Here is a 20,950-nt window from a genome sequence, read left to right as displayed (position 1 = left end):
CCGCACGTGTGCTCATTTGCCCCATCTTTTAGGCACGTGTACACACGTGATACTGCAAATAAAATTAATTTTTTTTCAAAGTTCGATGATATATAATTTTATATACATTGAAGGTAGGTCTTTGTGATACGATATCACGAATCTTTATCTGTGAGATGAGTTAACCCTATTGATATTCGCAATAAAAAGTAATCTTAACATAAAAAGTAATATTTTTTCATGGATGATCCAAATAAAAGATCTGTTTCATAAAATACGACATGTCAGACCGTTTCACACAAATTTTTATTTTACATCGAAAAGATAAATAATATTTTTAGAAATGAAGTATGATAATTTTGAAATTGTACTAAAATAAGTTTTAGGATATTAAATAAAAATTGAGTATTTTTATTGATAAAAGTGTTTTGATTATATTTAAAAATGTGACATCGAACTAATAAAAGCAGTTAATCGAGTATCCTCACATTTACAATACAAAAATTTATTTTACTCAGATAATTATTCTAATTAACAGTTCAAAATTTTTACGAAACACAATCTCTAGATTTTGTAATTTAATATAATATCTCAAATCCTTACCTATAAATTATCTCACGTCAAATTATTTAGAGTATGTATCTTGTAACACGGTTTCATAAATCTATATTCGTAAAACGGGTTGACTCGATGCCTAATATAGAATTATCCGACTTCTTTATCAAGCGTTTTGAGTCACGATTCGACTGTTAGTTCTAACTCTCTCGGTATGACTTCAAAGAAAAAAATATAAACTGAGGAATACGATGAAATTGTAGAGAAATCCATGGATAACATCAAATTTAATTACGTTGTTATGAACATGAACTGCATTTTTTACAAGAAAGTTAGAGGAATATGTCAAAATCTGAAGAAACTAGAATGCTGGAAATTGGAAAAAAATACAGATAAACTATTGAGAGAAATTGAAGAAGCTTTGTTGCTGCTTCGTTGAATGTTTTGTGGTGTCTTTTTATAATTCTTCCTCTCATCATTTGTTCCACTCTACCGAACAATTGGCCATCTTCCACGATTTCTCTAGTGTTTCTCAACCTAAGATTCATCAGTGCAACCCCTTTACAGTGAAAAAACCTTGTTTCTTACCATCTCATTTTCAAATTCTCTTTTCCTCACCAAACACCCCTATTTCTATCGTCATCTTTAAACTCTTCATTATATGTTTGGTTTCTTTATTCTATCTACTTTCAAACTTCTCTCTTGTTATTCCATGAAACCTCATGTTTACACATTTCTTCTTCTTTTTTTCAGCCGAAGTTCACATATTTCTCCATCACCCTCTTGTATAGTCTCGTTTCTCGGTGGTGGTTGTGCCTACAAATCCAGCAAGAATCACACGTCTCCTATCGTGAAGCGACCTTGCCTTCCCTAGATATCTAGATTCGATCTCCCACATATGCTCCAGTAAATTGGTAACCTCTACTTACATTTGCATTTAAGGTGTTCAATGAATTGTCTGAGTGCAAATGAAGCATGTATATCTCAGATTTTCTTAATGGCTTACTGTGAACTATCTCTCCCAGTATTCTTTCAATATCAGCTCCCTTTGTAACACCCATTGTTTTCACCTCAACAAATCGGCTTCCTCGATGTGCATATTCAGAGCTTGACATACAGCTTGTGCAACTTATGTAATCTTTCATAAGTTTACAAGAAATACACCAGCACCAAGGGGTTGCGATGCTCCATCAAACTCACTAAGGATGAGATCTCCTTTTCTGGAATTTTGGCAAGCTATACATTTAAAACAGACAAGATTCATTCCATCTCGCGAAGAAGTGACAAGTGTCATATCAATGACAACATATAACACACACAAAGCATAGTTTTTCTGATCAACACTCCATTATTTCTCATGTGGTTCTCATTTATTTTTCAGGAAACATAGTTGGAGAAATCAAGGATTTGATAACCTCAAAGACCAATGAAAGAAAGTACCTTAAAAACCAATGGAGATGAAAAATCCTTATGGTAGTGCTGCTGGTCAATCCAAAGAAAATTACCAAATTTGGATGAATATCTTTGCAAGCGGTTGAGCATATTCGTAAAGAGTGTCATACACATTGAGAGGAAATAAAATACGCAGGCCGAGGACAGTAGGTGTACGTTTTTACACTTCTTTGTCATGATTTGACAAGTGTTTTTCTGATGTGTAGAGTTAGAAAAACAGCATGAAAGCTAAATTTTGTTCTTGAAAACATGTTGTACACATTATATATGATGCTTGGGATTTATTTATAGATATTAATATTTTTTGGCATATCACATTTACAAAGGAAATTCTGCAAAAAATTTCTAAAAATTAAACAAACAGAAAAAAGCTTGTTTTCTTCAACATTGATGCAAACCTTGCTAGTCAACATTTGTTTGTTACCAACCAACAGTTAAAAAACATTTTTCAAACAACACTCCTCAAGATTTCAAGATATGAAATAAACAAACTTCATTTTGTCATCAATTTGGCCAACTAACACAACAAATATTCCTCTCAAAATGCATCAACTACAACGGATTCCATGAGCAATCATTTTTATTTATTCATAAGTGCTACATGATTATTTACAAGCAAGTTAAGTAATGAATGAATTAAAAGCTTATTCATCACATATTTACAAAAACTTCTTATAAGTCAATCTGATAAAATTAACCAAAGTAGCCATCCAGCCTACTTTGTACAATAATTTTCATCTATTCCAACTTTATGAACCATCTGTCTCCGGTTTTCGATCTTTCATCTGAGCTGGAGCTAAGATGTAACGCCCAGATTCGACGACGATCCTCACTGTACCAAGACGGGTCTTTCCAGCGTGCTTATATCCTCACTCAAACGCACCCTGGGAAACTTCTTAGGGGGTCACCCATCCCAAAATTACCCCAAGTCAAGCACGCTTAACTTTGGAGTTCTTATGTTATGAGCTACTGAAAAGAAGATGCATCTTCTTGATATGAGTAATACATATCAAATCTTTTAAGTCCTCTTTAACTGTACAGTCCATTACATTGAACAGTCTCGGAATCCCTCTCATTCCGGTGTGGGATTGGTTCATTCATGTTCCCTCCACCTAGAAGCCTGCCAGGAGCCGCTCATTGTCCATGCAACCTCATGGCACCGGCGATCACCCCCGCCCTCTTCGGCCCTGGGCCTCACATAAGATTAAATCCTCCATTTGTAACTCTTTTTCCTCGCTACCTCCACATTCTTCCTCAAATATTACCTCAGCTCCATCGATATTCCACAACTCCTGAGATTGCATCTCGCTCACCAGCTGCTACAGTGTGCCTTTCCACTCAGAAGTTGCATCGACCTTTATCTCTTCTTTAGTGAACTTAGTCATCGACCTCCTCAATAATAGGTCGGACCATGGCTCTAGGAGAGACCATGGTAGTAGGTTTGAGGACCTTATCAACTGCTTCTTTAAATTTCTGAGTATCCATGTATACTGCTCCTGGTTGTCCATGCACCTTGTAGTTGTAAAACTTAATTGGACCAAAAGCTCCATCATAATATCTAGCTTCCATGACATTGAAATTAGAATTATACGGCTGTGAATCAGTATGTACCACTTCAACCTCGTCACCCGTACACATTAACAATAACTGGTGCATGGATGATATCACACAATTATTGGTATGAATCCAATATTTCTTTAACAAAGCATGGAAGCAAGCATTGGAATTGACCACGAAGAAGGCTGACAGAGAGGACCGAGACCTTACAGTGATATTTGCTGGTAAAAATCCCAAGGTTTTGGTGGATTCTCCAATAAAAGCTGCCGCAGATACTTCTATAGGAATCAAGTCTTCCACATTTTTCACAACTTCTGCATAATTCTATAGGGTAGAATGTCGATAGCTGATCCATTATCTATCAGTACTCTAAACATCGGCTTTCCATATGTGCCATGATATAAAGTGGTTTGATATATCTAGTCATCTCATTGGTAGGTTTCTTCATAACCACACTTTTCTCTTCATGAACAAGAACTCCAGCACAATCTTAGTTGAAACCACTATGCTCAGTGATGTGAACTCCATTCTTCCAACCGCTGATATCATTATGACAAAAAATGTTCCCATCACTGAGGCAATCTGTCAACAATATGAACCGAGCTCATCAACAGCTTCTCAAGAGCTCCATGTGAAATACATTTGTTCAAGAGTCTGAATTAGTTATGCCTCCTCTCTCGGCGCATATAGATCTTCCAGAAGTCCATCTTATCTGTGCCAAAGAAGTTGTGCAATCTCTTTCTGACTTTGATCAGGGCACCACTCACATGCAGATCTCTTCTCGTTCAAAGTCTAAATTTGCTGATGATACTACTCAAGGCATTCTCCAAGAACCGTTAAAATCCTCACCTTATATACCCAAGGATGACAATGTAACTATTGCTTCTCTATTTCTAGTCTCTTCTGTTTTTGAAGCTCCATCAATCAGTTTGGTAGCATAAGAAGTCCCTAGCGAAGCAATCCCTGTTTTGTCTGTAGCATTTGACACCACGGTTGATGTTTTGGCTTCTGTAATCGATGAACCTCAGCCTTCCAAGTCAACCAGAAAAGCATCGTCTTCTCAACTGGCTTCATTTAAGGCTCAAATACTTTCTTCACCAAATCTTTTCAAACCCTGGGAAGAATTTGTGGAAGATGACAGCCAGAAAGAGATCTTGGACCGTTTAAAGACTATGGATCAATCAATTTTTGCCTTAAACCAGAAGCAATTTTATCTTAAGGAAGCTTTTTAATCGATGAAATCCGACCTCTCCAAGGAATTTCTGGTCATGAATACAAGCATTGCCCTCCGAAAATAAAGGCATAATTCCTCGCATCTCAGTATGTGCACTGAGCTTTCAGGCCAAAGGTCTAGAATTAAAGCACATGTTGATCAGCGCATGGATACCCAAGGAGCACAACTGTAGGATCGAGCGCTTGCCGCTTTACCAAAAGCTATAGCTAGTAGTAATGGTGCAACTCAAATCTTTTAAACCGCACAGCATCTCAAGCACCACGGTTCGATCGCTATACCAATCAAGGACAATTATTGCACCCAACAATCTCCCTCCCAATAATTGCACTCCTTGAAATCAAGGGGAATCGAACCCATGACCTTGGCTCTGATACCAATTGTAGGACCGAGCACTTGCCGCTTTACCAAAAGCTATAGCTAGTAGTAATGGTGCAACTCAAATCTTTTAAACTGCACAGCAGCTCAAGCACCACGGTTCGATCGCTATACCAAACAAGGACAATTATTGCACCCAACAACAACATACTGTCATCATGCAATTCATGATGCATGATGATGTCAGAAAGGGGGAAAGAGAGAAGGAGAAAGAACTTAAGAAAGCAAAAGAAGCGGTTAAGAAAAGAGTTGCAGAGCGTGCCAAAGCAGATAAAGCCTTGATGCAAAAACATCTTGAAAAACAAAAGAAATGTTAATGCATTGCATTTATCTTTGTTTAACACTTTGGAGTTTGTAATTTCATTAACTCAATGAAATACAACTTTTCTTTTATTAAAGATTTCTTATTTATCTGTAAATTGTTGTATAGTTTTGCAGCTGTGTTTTGTCATCACCAAAAAGGAGAGAAATTGTTAAAAAATTATTATTATCTTAATGTTTTGGTGATTGACAAAATCAAAACAATATTTAACTGTTTCAAAAATGCACCTGCTGTTTATCTTATATAACAGGAATTATTCAACCGTTTGAATTTCAATCGCTTGCAAATAAAAGAACTCCAACCGTTATAAGATCCCCAACTGGTTATTTCAAGACAGATTTTGACTGCTTTATTAAAGAGATATTAATTGCTCACTTAATGAAATATATTTTCTAACCGGCTCAGGACAATCAATGGGTTTGTACCGCTACAAGTCAACTATGTCCTGCACCAGTCCCGATAAATATCTTCATTAATGTCATTATCCGAGAATAGAAAGATTTCTTATACATACTACAAGTTCTGATGTTAATAACAGTTGCCACAAAAGGATGCTCAACAGCAACTCTTCAAGGAACAAAATTCAAAGATGCACAAGCAAAGAGAACATTAAATGTTTTGCTGAAGAACATTTAATGTTATTGCAGCTGATGGTGACATATCATTCCAACACGACAGGTTTACGTTACACATGTTTTTCGACCATTGGGATGATATCTTATATAAGAAGAGTTGAAGTATGCAGGCAAATAGTTCGATCATTCTAAGTTTTTGAATAGCGAGATTACTGCACTACTAAAGCTTGCATATATGAAGATTTGAGCGAATCAAAAGATCATATACTTCATCGCTCACCAAACACGCACTCAACAGAAAGATATCTAATCATTCAAGGATATTGTTTTATTTACCTCAGTAACCATTTGGTTATTTGATTAACAATGTTGTCTGGTGAACCGAGGGTTCTTAAAATCCAGAAGTGTAAAGTTATAACTAAGAGTTCCAAAACAGACAGTGTGATAAGTTCTGATTGGAGTGGACTGTTGCAATAAGTTTGTAAAGCCAAAGTCTTTTAGTAGAATCATTCCTAAAGAGGAAAAAGGGCTGATGTAGAAGTTTTATTTCCGAACATCCATAAAAAAAACACGTGCCTTAACTTTTCGTGAGCACTTACATTCCGAACCGTTTATTATTAACAAGCCAGCCAACTAGTTGAAGATGTCATTAGAAATTGTGAATTGTTTTCCGCATTTTTCAAGTGGTTCATATTTCTAACCATTCAAGAAAAAATTTCCACCGCCTAAAAAACGATTGAAAATTTTTTAAAACAAATATTTTTAAATAGTTTATTCACCCCCTTCTAAACTCTTTTCATATCCTAAAAATAGTCAATAAATGTTATATAATAATTTTTTCCTCATCTAGTTTGCACAAACTTTAAATCACCAATATCTGTGTGAATTAATTCTAGAGGATTTGTACATCATTCAACAGAATGGAAAGACACTTTGATCATTTTCTCTTCAACATATATTTCACATTTATGTGTAAGATCAATATTATATTTAGACAACAAATCCAAATTCATTAAATCTCGCAGAGTATTAAAATTTATGTGTCTTTAATAAACATGCTATAGATCAGAACATTCGAACAAATAAATGGAATCATTATTTTTATTTTCATCAATAATACGACGAACCACTATTACATTCAACTTGAAGAGGTTCTCATCGAGATACTCTTCCCAACTAAATGACTATTTTTTGTCAATACAAACTTATTAGATTCAAAAACTAGTCTAAAATCATGTTCGACAAATGATGATCCTGCAATAGATTCTTCCTTATTTCAGGAACATGAAGTGTGGGGACCCAGACGCTAATTCATGTCTTAATCATTATTAATGTCAAATATAACAATTAAGAAAAGTGGGACTAATTTTTTTTTCTTTTTAAAATATAAATGCGGAAACGAAATAGTAATCTATCTGATATACATGTCAATATAAAAGTACAAGTCATGTAGTACATATCTCTATCCCAACTAGGTTCAACATCTATACATCAAGTGTTGAATCCTATTCTGCTTCTGGGCCCGGATCTCCACGCTAACTATAATCTCTCATCTTTTTCCTGATCCTGATCATATCCCACCTGTTGTCAAGCACACATAAAAACAAGACAACAGCCGGATAACTCCGGTGAGAATTACATTCCCAGTATAAATCATGTATACATGCATTTCATATAAACAAATATACAAGCATGAAATAGATAATCACAACATGTATCAAAATCAGAAACATGAATTCATACAAAATCTGAATCACACTCCGTGATTCTTATACTCTGACTCGACTCATCCTAATCTAGGGATCCCGATCTGAATAAAAACATACACCCACCTACACTCCCGATCGGGGTGGTGGTACATTCTTATTCACGGACTTTGGCTCTTTCCATATCGAACATCAGTAATAGAAGAAACTCCAATTCTATCAACTTCGATATAACCAAACGTCTGGTGTCTTTACCTATCCGTCACAGACTTTGTCACTTTCGCCAAATCACTATCCCGTGGCAATGTGCAATGTGCCCGTGATGATTCCATCACTATCAGGCACCCTTGTCACGAGATCAATCATCTACGACTAGCCGTATCCGCCTATGACTCAATACATAAATCAAGATATCAATTTCATTCCATTGAAAATACTAATGCAATAAAGTAAAGTATGTGATTTTGGGAAACTCAATTCATATCAACTCGGGTTGTGCAATCCCTCATCAACATCAATTTATACCTTTCTCTTCTCGGTCTGATGAAGTCGAAGTCTCAAAGTCAAATCTGTCCATATTCAATTTGAAATGACAATATCGAATCGACTGTGTCAATATACAGCTCAATTCAAAGCCTGTTCTGATTAATACACAAATTAAGACATAATCTGATCAATGTCAACGATACAATCTCAATCAATACTGAATCTAATCAATACCAATCTACTGATGTTTCGACGGCATAACAATATAATCTCAATAACCCCGTCAATCTCAACATCACAGATATAATATCACAACTCATAATCGATATTATTACAAATCATAATCTTCAATAGTAACGGATTATAATCTTAAATCTGTACAATCTCGCAATACCGGCAATACAATATCAGTATATACGAATCAACAACTCATCTGATCTAAGTCTGAATAATATCAATATACCGAGCGATACAGTACAAATCAGATATCAATTTCAACACCTCATAATCGATAACAACATAATTTTGATATCAAATCGGTATAACCACAATCGAATCAACTCTGAAAATTCATAACAATTGTATAAACAGTCTGTTCTTCGATCCGATTTCAATTATACAATGTCTGATATCGCAAGAACAACAGATATGGATCATATCTGATTCTGGCAGTATCATTGTAGTAGCCCGATGCCTAATTTGAGTTAATTATTGGATTAATTATATTTCGGTAGGATCGGAAGGACCGAACAGGGTTCGGAACGTCCGATCAGGGTTCGGAGCGTACGAACAGAGTTCGGATCGTCCGAGCCAGGTGGCTAGAACCGTGGAAGACATGCAGAATTCGGATCGTCCGATCAGAGTTCGGATCGTCCGAGACAGGTGGCTGGACTCGTGGAAGGCATGCAAGGTTCGGATCGTCCGAAGTGGGTTCGGATCGTCCGAAGTGTACTGGATCGGACCTTCTGAAGTGGTTCGGATCGTCCGAACGTTGGCTATAAATAGAGACGCGAGGCTTCATTTGTTACTCGCCAATTCCGAGCATTCCAGAGCGTTTCAGTCGTTTCTGATAGGTTTCTAGTCTTTTCCCGAGGTTCAGGCGCTAGCAGGGAGCTACTAGTTTTGTAGTGGAGCTGTGCTCTAGTTGGGAGCTAGCGGCATCAGTGGGCTGACTACGGACGCAGGCGTGAGTCTAGGGCTGATTGTTAGGATCTGCTGGTTGGAGGTACGAAAGTACTTTCCGAGATATCCTGGTCGAGTATACATTCTTATATGTGTTGCATGATTATTTGCTGCATTGTTATATGTTATATAATGCATGCTATTATGTCACGCTTTATGATGCATGTTGCATTTCATGTTGAGCCGTATCTCCTTCGAGATAGCCTTTATTGTTGAGCTGTATCTCTTTCGAGATAAGCTATATCTTGTGGGGCCGCTCAGCCCTGTCTTGTGGACGCATGGACACCGAGAGTACACAGTGGCCGACGGGTCCGGAGGGCTTCGGTGATCCGGGACATTTTAGGTCCACGTCTGATCTTGTAGTGGATGCAGTGACCCAGAGGAGTACCGCGCGGCATTATCCACTTGGCGCCTCTAGACTGAGCATATTTTGAGATCCTTTGTTACTCCTGTTTCTTGACTACCCTGGTATCATATCATAGCATGTGCATTTCATATAGGCTTGTATACTCATGCTTTTGTACTGGGCGTTCTTATCGCTCACGTCCTCGGTTTTGTTTATCTTGGACACCCCATTCCCACGGGGCAGGCCTCAGGTTGGACAGCTCAGGAGGAGGAGGAGGAGGACGTTGAGTAGCCAGTTGGTGTAGTTCTTCGGTACTTTTTGATTCGATTTGGTTGTACAATATATTTATTTTGAGTTTGAGTTGATATGGATTTTCGATTGGGTTGTATAACTATAGTTTGTTGACTATTTTCCGTCATTATCTCTGATTGTTTTTAATTAAGTTAATTGCATGCTTAGTTCTTGATTAGTAGGTGATTCTGGAACGGGTCACTACAATCATAATTTCAAATCGTGTCAAAACTTAATAAAACTTACGTCCAGTTGTAGCCTGCGTTGATAGGAACACGGTGCTATACTCGGATTCAAAATCAAACGGGCGGATTCTGCGTATTCTCAACTCTACGTACGGACTTGGAGCTTTTCTTTTCTTTCTCCTTTTTCTTCTTTTATTTGCTGAGGAAAGGAACGATTGTATATATATATATATATATATATATATATATATATATATATATATATATATATATATATATATATATATATATATATATTGCATGAAATGGTACAAGTGGCTCGTTGCATGTTTTGCACGTCTCGCGCTCGGGCGGTCACAAGTTATCGCTCGGGTGCAGAAGTTTCTGTCGAGATACTCAGCTGATCATCTACTGGCGCTCGGGCGGTAATATTCTACCGCTCGGGTGCCAAACATTCTGTCCAAGAAGTAAACTCATGGTGCATTGGCGCTCGGGCGGTTCTTTTCTACCGCTCGGGCGCAAGATGTTCGGTCCAACATCTTGGCTTATAATTTAACGATGCCCGACTTCTTCATTTGAGTTTCTATTACCTCAATTCTGTCAATTAATCAACGTCTGATTACAGTAATTAAATCTCGGGCATTACATGAAGCACATCCACTAGTGTCACTTCCAAGCCGGATGTCATCTTTATCACAACCTTTCCAAGTCACACAATGTCTGACGTAGCATAATTACTCATGAAGAGCTTTCTACCAAAAACTGGAATATATGTGGAAAATCCCTTTATCGGAGCATATGTGTTGAGTAGCTCCCGTATCAACCAAAAATTCGTTAGGGTTGTCCACCAAGTTTTTTTTTTAAAAAAAACATGAATATAAATAAAGTTAAGAAAAATCAAATGATACACCTCTTTTTTAAAATATTTCGTTTGTTTCTTACATTTCTTAGGCTTCTAACAATCTTAGCCATGTGGTTGGGTTTACCGCAATTGTAGCAGTTACCATTGAACTTCTTCGGGATCTTTTGTTGTTGTTGCTGCCCATAAAACTTTCTTGTATTTGTTACTTGATTCCACTATGTTTACTTTCGATGTCATCTTATTTGCTTTGGCTTCCATATTTTTGTTTTCTTCTTCTATTCTCAGTCGAACAAACATATTCTCTTATCCCATTTATTTCCTCTTATGTTTCAAGTAATTTTTGAAATCCTTTCACAAAAGATAGAGTTTTTCAATTAATGCAGCAAATTGGAAAGACTCGCTAAGACTCATTACCTATGTGTGAATCTCGTGCTACAGTACTTGTAGTTAAAATTGGAAAGACTCGCTAAGACTCATTACCTCTGTGTGAATCTCGTGCTACAGTATTTGTAGTTCTTGTATTTGACTCACAACAGATTTTGAGTCTATCATCTTGAAATCCAGAAACCGTCTCACTATGAACTTCTTCAGGCCAACATCCTTCGATTTATATTTTTCCTCAAGAATCTTTCAGAGTTCCTTCGCAGTTTTGATTTAACAATAAACATTTTAGAATGCATTATCCATTCAATTCAGAATATAGTTCTTTCATAGAAATGGTGGGAGGATCCTCTTTGTGTTCATGATCATCAAAACACAATATCGATTTCTTTCTCGGGAATGGAGTGAGGATCCTCTTTTCAAAAACCTTGCCAAGCTCAGTGTAGTAAGGTACAACATATTTTTTTGCCACCTTTTAGAGTCTACACCAATGAACTTCTCTAATTTTTCTTCTTGTGCCATTGGAACAATTGTTGAAGTAGATGAAGAGGCCATCTTCGAAATTCAGAATATCACGTAAGAAACAAAAATATTCTTCTTAAGATTGTTTGATATGATACATTGAAAGCTTCGAAAATGCTTGAAGAATTTTGTATCATGATGAGTTGAGACAAGTGTTGAACACTTTATCCTTAAGAAGAATTTACCCCACTTTAGTGCTTCAGTCTGTGGAAATTCTCTTTCAAGATACAACCCATCTTCTTGCAAATACATCACAATATTTGCAAAAATAATAACTCAAAAATGTTGTATACTATCTTTTCATATAGGAATTAAGATGAGAAGACAATGTGTATGCAAGTGTAGTTAGAAAATCTAATTCAAAACTTGATCAAAAAGTGTCCTCAAACGATCAAAAATTTATTTAAAGAGTTCAATCTACAGGGACATGTCCTTACATTATATGTTATGTCCATCGGACCAAAGGACATGAAGGAACCATCATAAGAACCCATTTGGATGGAAAGGTGTCTGAAAACTCAAAAGTTGATCATATTTGTTCATGAAACAGAGCTCGCTGGGGAAAGACTGAACATCCGCTTGTCCTCCAGTTTCAGGTCTTCCTTATGCAGGTTATGAATTCAAGGTAGAGGGTTCGAAGAAGAGAGGAAGACTGAAAATCTCGACCAAAGAAAAGATCCAGGCAGCACCCAGGGTGCTAATGCGATCATAAAAGCATTGCACAACATTTTGGGGCATTCGGGCGCTCTTTTTGGCACCAATGCCTCCTATGTGCGTCCGGAGCTTGAGTTATCTCACGATGCTATCGTTTCGAGTTTACCTTATTTTCCTCGATTAATTTTCATTCATTAAACCTAAAAAAAAAAAATCAATCATGTAATAATAGAAGTAAGTTGGATATTTTAAAAATGTGAGAGTTTTGAAATATAACGTGTAATGAATTCGTGAATTATCATTAGGTTAAATAAATGTCATAGGGTGTTTACAAAATTGATGAATCGTTACATTAAAGTGAGACAATAATATTATAGTCAACCTCTGAATTATATAGCATAGACAATATTAAAATCACTCCGCTAATAAGTCATAATTTTGGAAAAATAAATACGATAAAGCCGTTTAAAAGGTTTTAGTTGGAGGTGTTCTTTGAGTTAGATCTATCTAGCCCGATAGTAATTCTCTTCATGATATCTCAACAACATTAAATTGTATAGCTTCTGAATATGTTATATGTGATGATCATGAACTAATGTTATGCTTTTTTATAGATAATTTAAATATGACAAAAACTTGTGTGAGACGGTACCACGGTCGTATTTTATGAGACATATATTTTATTTGGATCATCCAGGAAAAAATATTGTTTTTTATGCTAAGAGTATTACTTTTTATTGTGAATATCAGTAGGATTGACCTGTCTAACAGATAAAGATTCGTGAGACCGTCTCATAAGAAACATGCTCTTTAAATAATTATTCAAAACTAATACAAAAATATAGTATAAAATATAAATTAAATATTATACACAAACTTTGACAACATGCATGAAGCATACCAAAGATTAATCCTAATTTAATAAATTTTCAACCAAACAAAACTTTCATTCAAATTTTTATCTGACCTTAAATTTCCAAAAATAGAAACATCACCAATTTTTAATCAAATAACATATTAATTCTCCATATTCTCTGAAATTATATGCCCGTATGATGTATGTTCATGCAATATTTCTGGATCAAATAAAGCATTATATAGAATTCTTAAAAATTAAAATAAGGTAAAAATCTGTGTGAAACGGTCTCACAGGTCATATTTTGTGAGAAAGATCTCTTATTTGGGTCATCCATGAAAAAGTATTACTTTTTATGCTAAGAGTATTATTTTTTATTGTGAATATTGATAGGGTTGATCAGTCTCACAAATAAAGATTCGTAAGACTGTCTCACCAGAGACCTACTCCTCAAATAATATTTGGAATGAAAAGAAAAACTAAAATAATATTTTGGAAGATACTATTGTAGTATTTCTCTTTTGTAAAGAACTAGACAAGTAATTAATATTATAAATATAAAGATGCGTGATGTCTCTTCTTTTTGGTTTTGTTTCTATCTTACACGTTGCTTTTATAGTCATCAAGGAATTTCAATTTTAAAATCAAAATCAAATATATTATTATTGTTAATTTAATTTATTAAAGGTTCTAATCTAAATTTTTTTTATTAAAGTTTCTTGATTACTATTTTTAATCAAAGGGACATCAGAACTTCTCTTAATTGTGTTCCAATCAAACTAAAGCTGCCTAAATGTTACAGAATTAGTTTAATTTACAAAAAATAAATCGATTTTATGTACTAAATTGATTAAATACTTACATTAATTAATTAGTGATAATTAAACACTTCAAAATGACCATTATGTACTTAATCCAAATGACTTTTTTCCCTTAAGATATGCTGAAATGACATTAAACAGTTGAGATAACTCATGAAATGATAGTGATAAATCAACAAAGTGGGGTTATGGAAGGAGGGAGACCATATAATATATCTTGGAAAATAAAATTTATATTACTAGGAAAAAAAATTATAATAAAATTTAAATATTACTTTTTTCCAATTTGAAATACAATAATTTTCCGATAACTTATAGTCCATAAGACACCAAGTTATTAAATTTGGACAAAAATTTGTATTCAAGATTCAATTATAACAAACCTCGACACAGGTCATTCTCCAGCCTTGCACAAGGGCATATAATTTTTTTTATTCAAGATTCAATTATAACAAACCTCGACGCAGGTCATTCTCCAGCCTTGCGCAAGGGCATATTAGTCTTTTAGAAAAAAAATTGTAAAAGGAAAGCTGAGGCCAATCTTGGCAATCAAAAAAATTGTCAAAGCAATTAAAGCACTTCACTTTTGTAGTTTTCATCCTTAGAGTTGCTTTGTGTTAAAGGGAGAGATAAGTGGAGAAATCCATTATTGGATAAAAACAATTAAGAAAATGCTGCAATGTCACAAAGAAACAATTGCTAGGCTTTTCTACAACGTCTCCAGCTCTTTCTTGCTTCTCCTCATCTTCTTCCATTTCACTTCCATTTTTCTTGCCAAATTGTTCATCTTCTTTGGAGGCAATCCATTTTACCAAAGGTCTATACATACATTAATTTACATATCGTCTCAAAGTTCTAAGTTCTTTCTATATACATATTCTTTTTGTTTATTTTCTTGTACGTTAATTCTGATCTGTTATAGGAACCGAGATGGATATGTTTTCAATGGTTTCTCCGATGAAGAAATGGAAGAAGGGGACGAGTACTCTCGCCATAAGCCGGTGGAGGGAGAAGAAGGCGTTGCGAACATGATTTATGGAGATCATGAACGACATGTTCGGAATCCAAATAACGAGTTGGGAAGACAAAGTTGGGATAGTAATGAAGCAACATGTTATGGCACGCCAGATGACGTCGAATCCGGTGATGAAGAGGTTGTTGAAGAGGATCATATAATAAGAGATTCAGATTCTTGTTTTGATTCTGAGGAAGTTGAAACCGACCCCACTTCAAATTATGGCACCAGCTTGAGGAATGGGACTTGTACTCAAGGTTAAATATACTAGTCCCAACTAGAATATACTTTCCTTGTAATAAAATGGCTAATGGAGTTCTCGTTTTTCAGATAATATTGAGAATGGCAGCAAGAATCAGCAGACAAAGGAGTTGAATTCAGACAAGAAGAGGATTTTCTTGTATTTCAACCTTCAAAATCAGAAGGCAAGAAGCTGGTGCTGGAAAATGATGAGGGTGAAATATTTGGAGACACTTTTACGATAGGATCGACTTCTAAAGATTCGTCGGAATGGAGAAGCTCTATCAACTGTGGTACCGATGATCCTTTTTCGTCTTCTTCGCGTCGAAGCTGCCCCAAGTGGGAATCATACACCTTGTTCCAGAAATACGATGAAGAAATGCTGTTTTTAGATCGAATCAGCGTGCAAAAACTCCATGAAACAGGTACTAGAACTCCACATTTTGTGTTACACTTTTGAAAGTGAGACTTTGATTCCATTTCTTGAAAGGAAAACTGTTCTTGGTGTCGAAAAAGGTCACGTTTTTTGGATATTTCATGAAACGAGCTAGTCATCAGGAAGCGACTCGAGTTGAAGACTAGAGGCTCTTGCTAATATTGAAATACTTTTGCAGAATCATTGAGATCCATACAAGCATGTCCAAGATCCATATCCGAAAGGATTGTTCATAAACTAGGAACAATAAACAAAAAATCATCAAGATATCGTCACAATCCGTATCAAGAACTGGAAGCTGCTTATGTTGCACAGATTTGTTTAACATGGGAAGCCCTCAACTGGAACTACAAGTATTTTCAGCGTATAAAAGCCTCTCGTCGCGAGCATGATCCAGGGTGCCCTGCTTATATCGCGCAACAGTTCCAACAGTTTCAAGTTCTTCTGCAGAGATATGTAGAAAACGAGCCGTATGAATATGGGAGAAGACCAGAAATCTATGCTAGGATAAGGAGTTTAACACCAAAATTGCTTCAGGTCCCGGAATACCGAGGTGAAATCTTGTGCTTTTAATGAACAATAACTATCTATCTTAATTTGTTCATTGATCAGTGAAATGAATTACAGCAAAATTCAACAATCCAGAACTTGGAGAAGTCAAGATTCAATGATCATTATAATATATTCATTAGTTTTGTTGTATGCATAGATTCGGATCAAGACGATAAAAGAGAGGCCGGAAGCAATGGATCAAGAATCCCTTCAAGCTCATTTCTTCATATCATGAAAGAATCAATAAGGACATTCATGAATTTCATGAAACAAGACAGGAGGAATCACTGCCAAATATTAGCAGCCTTCTTTAGCAGAAAAAGAAGTGGCTCAGCTGATGCAACTCTACTCCACTTACTAAAAAGAGTAAACAAAAAGGTAAACACGTGTAATTTTATCTATTTAACTTGATTAATCACTTCCATTTTAATGTTAACAAACATTTGTTCAAATCTTGAATTCAAAAACCACCACAGAAAAAGGCCAAGCTGAATGATCTTCGACGGTCCGGGAAATGCTTGCGAAAACGGCGGCTAAGGGAGGAGGAAGAGCTGGAGATTTTGATGGCTTTGATAGACCTTAAGGTGGTGTCAAGAGTTTTAAGAATGTCTGATCTGAGTAGTGAACAGCTGAATTGGTGTGAAAATAAGATGGGCAAAGTAAGGGTCTGTGATAGGAAATTACAAAGAGATTCCTCCCCACTTTTCTTTCCTGCTCACTGACTGGCCATGCAACTTTTACAAAGCTAAAAAGATTGATGACTAGATGCTGAATTTGAGATGAATATCCAAATTGCTTCATTCCCTTTTGTAAATACACAAAAATAATAATATATTGATCAACAATAATAAAAGCAGCAAGGCCTCTAGATTAATGATCTTGTTTCAATATATAGTATCTTTTAGGGCATCCTTCTTCTTCTTCCACATGGCCATGAGGTGTATTGTTCCTAACATATATCTAGATTAGTGGTGGGGATGCAACGATTTTATTTAGTAGTTTTGTAGTATAAAATGGTTTTGATGTAGATTTTACGGAAAATCGCAATATCAATCTCATATATTTATTTTCATCGTTTTTGATCATTTATACTGTCAAATTTTAGTTTTGATCTCCCATCTTTATTATTCTTGCTATTTTAATCATTTTTCCTATGTGACACCTACGTGGTTCAGACATGTGGCTTATACGTATAGTGACGAATCAACAGTTTCTTATTAAAAATGAATAAAATTGACATAAATTTAAATACATGTGACTAAGACTGACCGAAATTATAAAAAAAAAACATTTAACACCAAACACAAAAACTCTTAGAGTGGGTCTCATGTGAGATCGTCTCACGGATCATAATCTGTGAGACGGGTCAACCATACCTATATTCACAATAAAAAGTAATACTCTTAGCATAAAAAGTAATATTTTTTCATGGATGACCCAAATAAGATACCCGTCTCACAAAGACAACCCGTGAGACCGTCTCACACAAGTTTTTGCCAAACTCCTATGAGACGGTCTCACGAATCAATTTCGTGGGCCGGATCTCTTATTTGAGTCATCAATGAAATAGTATTACGTTTTATGCTAAGAGTATTACTTTTTATTGTAAATATCGATAAAATTGACCCGTCTTATATATAAAGATTCGTGAGACTGTCTCACAAGAAACCTATTCAACACCAAAATGGTAGTTTTCCCTAGATTTTGTCCCCATTATAAGTTATATTTATAATTTAAGTGAATGTTCTGATGATAAGCAATTAATGAATAATAAAATTACCATTAAACGATAATATGGATATATAACTTAATGTAAAAGTATAGAAGTATGTGTAAAAGTAAACAAACACGTACATGATGTATTAATAAAAGTTGGAAAAGTTAAATGTGATGAGGTGACACATGTAGATTTTGGTGATTTGATTTACTTTGAAGGTGAGGATTTGGTCACTGGAAGGGGAGAGAGCAAGTTTAGCTTTAGTCGCTTTATATATTAAAAGATGGATTATACATTATGGTTACAATTATCTATACTCCCTCCTTTTGATTATTCGAACAAACCAAATAGCGAGAAAATTAATGAGCTCAACTAAAGTAAAGCATCACTGCAAAAAGAGAGGAATAAAAAGGTGGCGCATGCTGCACTCCAAGATGGAATGAATATATATAACTATCCAGCCCACTTCCGTAAACAGATTAAAATTACCAAATATCTATATACAATGAATTAAAATTGAAATTTGACAATATAAATGACAAAAATTATAAAAATCGAGCATACATTACCGAAAATTACAATTTTCCCTTTTTTTACTATATGGATTCTATCTTCAGTAAACATATGGTTGAATCTCGAATTTTGATTATTGTATGTAAAAGTTAGGCTAAAAAAAATACCAAATGAACAACTAAGTAACTTCAAGAATTCCATTTTTTTTAACATTTTTGTGCCGACCTAATAGATTTAGTACATTGCTTGTACTAAATCTATAAAGGTGAGTGTAACTACATGTCTACATCCCATGTAGACTATTGAATAATTTAAGTTTGATCTTTGACTGCATTATATATGCACACTTAATTATTGGAAATATTATGTAAAAGGAATTTTATATATATATATATATATAAGTTTGAGGTTAGGATTGAAAAAGTTTAGGCTCGATATGACCAAATAATTAAGGTGTGAGTGCTAAGATCTATTCCACTTTAAAAAAATGAAATACAGTCTTATGATTTGGTGAACCTGTAACTACCCCTCGATGAATAACCTCTGACCTTATTATATATATGTGGGTGATTTTATATAAATATATGTGGGTGATTTTATATTTTATATAAATATATCCCAATTCATTAAAAAAAATGAGAGATCTCGTTGTATTTTAATGTAATATTTATTATATAAGCTCTGAAAAAGTGTTTGGTTATAATTTCGAGAAAAGCTTATAAAATGTCAAAATAAATTGTCGTGTTCAATAACTTATAAGTTGTTGAAAATATCTCCACGAATTTTATTACAATCCGTACATACTCTCCCAAGTTAAATCCAATGACGTAAATTCTAAAATATATTAAAAAAATATTTATTTTCATTATTCTACAATATCCTTTTTTGTAATTATGAAAATAAAAATATCATATAATACTAAATGTATCAATATCTAATAAAATTTGAACGTATCATTTTTAAATTGAGATAATCTAATTTCTAAAAAACAAATTAAAATAAATTCATCCAAACATCCTCTAAATATGTAATCGGATTTTTTTTTATCACATCCTCTTGCTCATGTAAAAGTTCATGCTTGTGAATTTCGAATTGAACATATAATGATTTAGGAAAAAAAATTGGAAATCAAATAAAAATATATACAATTGTTTACATACATATATATACATACAATAGGTTAGCACCAATGACGTGATGCATTTTTATTCGATGCGATAAAACTGTATATCCAGTAGATACGTGTCACCTCATCGGTGCTCACATAAATAAATACACGCGGTGTACCGTATAGCAAAACTTTATGTATATATCTGTGTATATATGTATGTATATTATAATATAATTAAAGGGTTCATAAAAGGCACACGTGTAAACAAATTGGTCAAATGGGAAAGAAAAGAACAGGTTTGAGTTGGATACTTATGAAAAAAAATTTATTAATTAGTTTATAATTAATGTATTAGAGTGAAGTTGTCCTAAGAATTTTGGTGGGTAGCTAAGGAAATTTGGTGAAGTTGGTTAGACAATCTCTCACTCAATTGTAATGTTCACTCCATAGCTTTCTTGCTAAATTAGTTTTTGCCCCTCCATTCCCACCACTAAATTGCACTTTGATACATGTAATTTTTCCCATTTTCCCCGATATTTAAACATCTATTACTATTTTTGTATGATTCACACATTGATTGTGCTTTAATATCGCACTGTCTCCTAAAAACAAAATCCGTGAGTAGGGGAAAACATGACTTAATTATCGAGATACATAAAAACATAATAAATCAATATTTTAACTAAATGAATGAAAGATATCTATCTTTTGAGACGGTCTTACTGATTTATTTTCATGAGACATGTACATTCGATTCATGCTTAAAGTGAAAAGTAATATTTTTTCATGAATCTGGTCGAGCTGAAGATCTGTCTTACAAAATTGACCCGTGCGATCGTCCCACGAGAGTGTTTGTGACGAATTAAACCTTTTTTAAGATAATTATTCTGTTTAGACAATTTGCATATATGTTTAGCATGTCTCTGTATCTATATGTCATGTATGTCAAACTGTTAGCTGTAATTAATTATAAAAAACAAAGACTAAGCCCTTCTTATTCAGATCTTGATATATATATAGATAGA

At 34.6% G+C, this 20,950-nt stretch overlaps 1 protein-coding gene across 1 annotated transcript; it reads left to right on the top strand.

The window, feature by feature from the left end:
• The first annotated feature begins 14,939 nt into the window (after positions 1 to 14,939).
• On the top strand, positions 14,940 to 17,414 carry LOC140802864 (uncharacterized). The gene is made up of 6 exons (XM_073158483.1): positions 14,940 to 15,158; positions 15,264 to 15,613; positions 15,698 to 16,021; positions 16,211 to 16,585; positions 16,742 to 16,962; positions 17,061 to 17,414. The coding sequence occupies exons 1-6, from the start codon at positions 15,013 to 15,015 to the stop codon at positions 17,304 to 17,306; spliced, it is 1,662 nt and encodes a 553-aa protein (XP_073014584.1). The 5' UTR covers positions 14,940 to 15,012; the 3' UTR covers positions 17,307 to 17,414.
• Positions 17,415 to 20,950: the final 3,536 nt, after the last annotated feature.

The sequence above is a fragment of the Primulina eburnea genome, chromosome 10 (assembly GCF_022965805.1).
Source record: "Primulina eburnea isolate SZY01 chromosome 10, ASM2296580v1, whole genome shotgun sequence".
NCBI lineage: Eukaryota > Viridiplantae > Streptophyta > Magnoliopsida > Lamiales > Gesneriaceae > Primulina > Primulina eburnea.
This window is presented reverse-complemented; position numbering and strand designations above follow the sequence as displayed.

Bases quoted from the DNA above. Each gene is read 5' to 3' on its own strand.
- LOC140802864 (XM_073158483.1), top strand. From the start codon at position 15,013: ATGCTGCAATGTCACAAAGAAACAATTGCTAGGCTTTTCTACAACGTC. The intron at 15,159-15,263 runs GTCTATACATAC...GATCTGTTATAG, and splicing joins GGCAATCCATTTTACCAAAG to GAACCGAGATGGATATGTTT. The intron at 16,586-16,741 runs GTGAAATCTTGT...TTGTATGCATAG, and splicing joins TCAGGTCCCGGAATACCGAG to ATTCGGATCAAGACGATAAA.